Consider the following 6000-nt stretch of genomic DNA (forward strand, 5'->3'; position numbering starts at 1 on the left):
GAAAGAAATCAGTACATGTATATTATTTCGTATATTTTTCATTTTATTGAATTTATGAAAAGCAATGTTCATTAAAATATTGTATCCTATGTTATAAGGCTTGTTTCTCTCTACAATTTCCTGTCTCACAATGTACCGTTTGTGTCCGGGTAGGGTCCAGAATTTCACAGTTGTCGATTTTCGAAAGAAGTCAGTACATGTATATTATTTCGTATATTTTTCATTTTATTGATTTTATGAAAAGCACTGTTCATTAAAATGTTGTATCCTATGTTATAAGGCTTGTTTCTCTCAACAATTTCCTGTCTCACAATGTACCGTTTGTGTCCGGGAAGGGTTTATAGTTTCATAGTTTCGAGTCCTAAAAAACAAAACGTGTTTCTATATCAAAAAAAATTGTGTTCTCATCCTTTGATAGATTGTTTTGATATAATTTTAATTAACGTCATATAATAAAGAATTTTTTAGGAAATTCAATCATATTTTCATGTTTTTTTTCTTTTCTCTAAAACGGTATGGAAATTTGAAAAAGTATATAATCGGGATTAACCATTTTAGAACAAGCAAAAATTTTCATGAAGAATGCATTTTTCTCAAAATATCCGTTAATAAAAAAGTTTTTCCACTTGTAAACACAATACGGGGACATACTGTATATTAATTTTACTGAAATATTACTAGCTAAATACATTTCTAACACTTTAACAATTCCAAGTCTCACTAAGTAAACTTTTTTACGCGAAAAAATAAATTTAGCGAATTTCAAAATTCTTTTCATTTTGGACTTAACAAAACATGAGGAAAATTTGATTTTGTGTTGCAGCTTTTTTCGCGGCAAAGCGGCAGGCCACGACGTGTATGTATATTTTGGAAATTTTCGATGTTGTACACTTTTCTTGTTTCTTTTTTTGACACTTTTCTCATCAACATAACAAAATCAGTTCGATATTATAACATCTTTCTTTCATATCTATTTCGTCTAAATCAGCCATATTTTCTATGCATATTTTATTCTGTGCAGCTCAATGCAAAATAGAACATCTTTAGGTATCTATACAGAGTGTCTCGTAAATATGTGCATGTATTTTTGACTCTGGCATAATCAATAGACATGATTACTAAAAGGGATTTAATATAAATAATAAATATATTTTTACATTGTCCCAAATTATTTTTAAAAGATATAAAACAAAACTAGCATAAACAAACATAATTGTTTTTTGTTAGAGTGTGATTATCAAGTAGTATCAAAGAGATTATACATGATATATCAACGAACTTAACACATAAAAAGGAACATTTTCATGGTGGCTGATCACTAGTTTTTATTAAATAAAAATAGTACTATTATTAAAAAAAATAAGTATCTTACTGGAAAAATGGGCAAGGTCAAAGATAAGTTAATTAATTCTGGTTAATTATTGCAAATATTTTTAGGGTTAGTATATTTCGACCCCAGAAACACGCCCATGAGCTCTTTTACCAAAGAAATTGATGAAAATTTTAGAATTTTTTCTACATTTTCCAGGAAATCTTAAAAACTTTTGAGTGCCGCAGGTTAGTTCTCCTGACGGTGTATCGAAGCCTTGTAATGTTGCCACCTCCTACGTTACCCCCATTCTACATATTTATGTCAAGTTCACAGTAATTTTAATTATCTACATAATAAATTAGAAAAATTAATTTTAATTATATTAGTGGTATTTTGAATCAAATTGAGTGTACTTTCCTGTCCATGTGACCATACCGGGTGTAGAATATCGCTGAGAGCCTGCTAATTATATTCCTATTATTATAGATTTTTACAGTTATTTTGCAGATTTTGCAAAACATTTATTGCAAATTCTCTTATCGCTATATTACCAAGTATTTTCAATCAGGTTACATACACAATTTCTTGTCCATCTGGCAACACAGGGCGTCGAATAACTTGTTTGATGCCGGCGGTTCTCAAAATGTTATTAAAGTTAAATAACTCTGTTATTTTCGATTTATTTAAAAAAGGTAAATAGAAAATATGTTTCATTTCTTAGTCAGATCTATCAACCCCCCAAAATACTTTAGAAATTTACGAGACACCCTGTATACTAAATATCAAACAAAATTTTTCATCATCTCTACTATAGTATTACATTTGTTTAGCTTTTGAATTACTTACTTACTTTTTATTAATAATTGTTGACTACATACCCTTGAAGAGTAAACAAAGTATAAAGTATTGTTATCAACATTATTGTTTTTCTATAAATCGTCATTCTACACTGACTCTCTGACATTATACCATAATACGATTGGTTGTAAACATTCTACTCTATCCGAAAACAATGTAATTTTATTTAATCTCAAAACATAAATATAATTCTCCAGTTGAATCTTAATGATAACACTGTCTATGTCTCTGTGTAACATGTAAATTGTCAATACTAACTTAGCTGTTTATTTTAAATATTATATTTGTTACAAGTACATATTCATGCACAAACACATACAAAAACCACCAAAATAAGTAAAAAAGTCTAGATATAAACTTTAACAAAAGGAAAATATTATTTTTGAATGGTTTTAATCGGTCTAGCTAAAAGTCTGTGTCCATATGACAACACAGGACGCCTTTTAAGATGAGTAAGCATATGCCGGAGGTTCTCAAAATGTAAACATTATTTTTAATTTTCGATATAGGTACAATTTTTTTAAATATGTCGACTAAAATTCTTTCATATTTTTTTAAAAATATATTGAACGGTTCCTAGACAAAAACTGGAACCACCCTGTATATTTAAATTGTTTAATTAATATTATTATTTTAACGCAATACCTAATTAAAAATTTAACATTAAACAACGGATGCATTATATAAATAAAAAAAGAATATTATCTCATCGTGAAGGAAAACAATATCTACTATGCCTAGATTATTCAAATTGTTTATTGTAAATGAACTGGATACCATATAAGTATGTGCGAATACTGACCAAAAAAGCCTTGAGATTTATGCATAATAGGAGTTGGATCATATTTATGAATGAACGCTAGAACTTATGCAACCTGATCAGTTTTATAATAAGCAGAAAACAGGAAACGATGAAGGGTTATTCTCAGACAAAAAACATATATTTGATACCAATTAAACTTTTAGTTACGTAATCCAGGGCGCGATTTTTAAATTCATTGTTGCCAACCATGGACATATTCGGCGCCAGGCTGACTAACTGGAATTTAAATTTAGCGCTGGGGATTCAGGTGGTAGCTCTGCTGTAAAAAATGTCAAGTTGCCGCATTTGTTTATTTACTTCCTGACATTGTCATTCGTTTTCACACTTTAGTCAATTTCACAAGGACTATTAGAGCTACAATTTAAAAATATTTTTACAAGATACAGAGTGTCCCAAATAAATAAAAAAATATCAAAGTTGTATTTTTTTAAATGGAACACCCTGTATATTATTGCATTTTTAGTTTCTACGATTAAAATAAAAGTAAATTTGATTAAGGTTTATTACACTTAAAACTTACCGTTTTTGAAATATTTTCAATTTTGTGAAATTGCAGTATAAATTTTAAGGCTTCATTTCTCCGAGGGTATCAAAGTTTTTAATACTAAATATTTACTGAAGTTTATTTATTGATCAGTTATTGTGTTGCAATAATAAAAATTATACTACCATATACAGAGTGTCTAAAAATTTATTTGAAATAATTATTAGCTTTAAACGGCAAAAACTTGTTTAATTTAAACGGAACACCCTGTATATTTTATGAGAACTAGATGCACAATTTAATTGTCTATCAAATTGTATTATACCACTTTTTACCTATCCTGTCAAGTTTTCGTAGAAAATGCATTTTCTTATAATTTAGACCTCATTTATCAATATACCCATGGAATATTGACATTTTAGATTGATTTTAACACAACAAATGTACAAAATATTATCGTTTTTAGTAAAACGATAATAATACTAGCCCATCTGTATGCAAAAAGAAAACTACCTAAATCTTTATAAAAGAGTATACCACTAATTAAATATACCACCAGTATTTCCGCCCAAATAACTAATTAATTACATACTTAATTGTGTTCGTTAATCAATTATTCTAAATAAATGTGGATTTGAATCAGAAATCAGTATAATAATAAGTTATGAAAATGAACGACTCTGTTGTTATAAATAAGCATTTGTCAAAAAATGAAATATAATTTTTAAGGTGTTAGTTTTTTTACCACACTGTCTAATACACATACATAATTCAGTTTTTTAGTATTTGGAGCAATTATTATTAATCAACGCAAACAGTCAATTAATGTAGTTTGAATACTGGAATCATATTAATCGGTCCTCTTCAACAAATATTTAAACAGTTTTTTTTTATTTTTTAATGAAATAAACGAACTATATCGACAATATTAATATCTGTACTCTTTAAAAATTTGGTACATCTTTAAAAATAATCTAAAACGTCAATATTCCATGGGTATATTGATAAATGAGTTCTAAACTACAAGAAAATGCATTTTCTACGGAAACTGAAAGAATAGGTAAAAAATGGTATATTTGATAGACAATGCATATCTGAATTCTCATAAAATATACAGGGTGTTCCGTTAAGTAAACAAAGATGACCAACCAGTTTAAAAGCTAATAATTGATTTAAAATAAATATCTGGAGACATTCTGTATAAGGTAGTAAAATTTTATTATTGCAACAAGAACAACTGATCAATAAATAAACTTCAGTATATTAGTATAAAAAACTTGACACCCTCGGAGAAATGAAGTCTTAAAATTTATACTGCACATTTCACAAAATTGAAAATATTTTCAAAAACAGTAGGTTAAGTGTAAATAAACAACAATCAAATTCTACCTTTATTTAATCGTAGAAACTAAAAATGCAATAATATACGGGGTGTTCCATTTAAAAAATACAACTTTGATATTTTTTATTTATTTGGGACATTCTGTATCTTGTAAAAATATTTTTAAATTGTAGCTCTAATAGTTAACAGTCCTTCAACGAACCCAAAACTTACAATTTGTAAAAATCTAATAGTTTAGCTACAATATTCCGTGTCGTATGTGGTGATGTGGTGAACAACCCTTATATGTGGTGAACAACCCTTATATTGATTAAAAGTTTATTTGATATGAACTAAATATATTTAGTCTATCATTTGTAAATGTCTATGATCTCTACAGGATCTATACCTACAATTATTGTTTTACTTATAAAATACTTTACACATTATACACTTTGCCACTGAAGCTGTCATCTGTCATAACTATGCTTTTCTCCTAATGTCGACACAAAAAATATTTTATAACAAACAAAATGTCGCATTACATCAAACCTATTATTTAGAAAGGGTGTTCCTTAAGGATATTATTTAAGGGAGCGAATGCTTGGACCTGGATGTCATTAAGGAACACCCTGTAGGTCTACGATATTTACTAATATTTGTTTGTTGCCTTAATCATATATATTTTTGTGTATATGTTAATAATATTTTATTTATATCCGTTTATTTTTAATAATCTGGAACATGGCCAAAAGGCCTAACCAAACAAATTTCGAAATGGGCCAAGATTTCGGAGGATTTTCAAAAATTATGTCCGATTATATTTCCAGTGATTAATTTTGTTAAAGCGTGCGTATCGTTTAGAATAATATATAGGAATAGCACTGCACGATCGAAAAAAAACGGCGTCCAGTTGGCTTGGATCGATGACATTCCCCATCAAATTTTACATATAAAATAACAGCGATCTTCATTTCATAGCCATCGCTGACGTCGTTTTTTTATTTCGATCATATTGTTCGAATATACCGGGTGTTGCATCGTCGGACGGGACATAGGAAATCCCATGTAAATTTTAATGGGGTCAATTATTGGCTTCCCTAATTATTTTAGAGAATAATTCTATTTAGGTTTATTGAAGAGCACTAAAACCCACATTCAAAAGAATAACTTTAGATATTTTTGATTAGCTCGTTTACGAG

At 28.3% G+C, this 6000-nt stretch overlaps 2 protein-coding genes across 5 annotated transcripts in view; one reads left to right on the forward strand and one right to left on the reverse strand.

Moving 5' to 3' along the window:
* The window catches only part of LOC115888714, an 83292-nt gene that overhangs the window by 20196 nt on the left and 57096 nt on the right, over positions 1-6000 (reverse strand). The window lies entirely within an intron of this gene.
* Positions 1-6000, forward strand: part of LOC115888715 (transforming growth factor beta-1-induced transcript 1 protein-like) — a 60861-nt gene that overhangs the window by 17135 nt on the left and 37726 nt on the right. Inside the window, exon 2 of one of the 4 annotated variants that reach the window (XM_030908515.1) lies at positions 824-856. The exons of the other annotated variants lie outside the window; for them this stretch is intronic. Coding sequence (XP_030764375.1) covers positions 824-856 — 33 coding nt within the window. The remainder of the gene's footprint in view (positions 1-823; positions 857-6000) is intronic. 4 annotated transcript variants of the gene reach the window in all.

Source organism: Sitophilus oryzae, unplaced genomic scaffold, assembly GCF_002938485.1.
Source record: "Sitophilus oryzae breed Bouriz unplaced genomic scaffold, Soryzae_2.0 scaffold_808_pilon_pilon, whole genome shotgun sequence".
In the NCBI taxonomy this organism is placed as follows: domain Eukaryota; kingdom Metazoa; phylum Arthropoda; class Insecta; order Coleoptera; family Curculionidae; genus Sitophilus; species Sitophilus oryzae.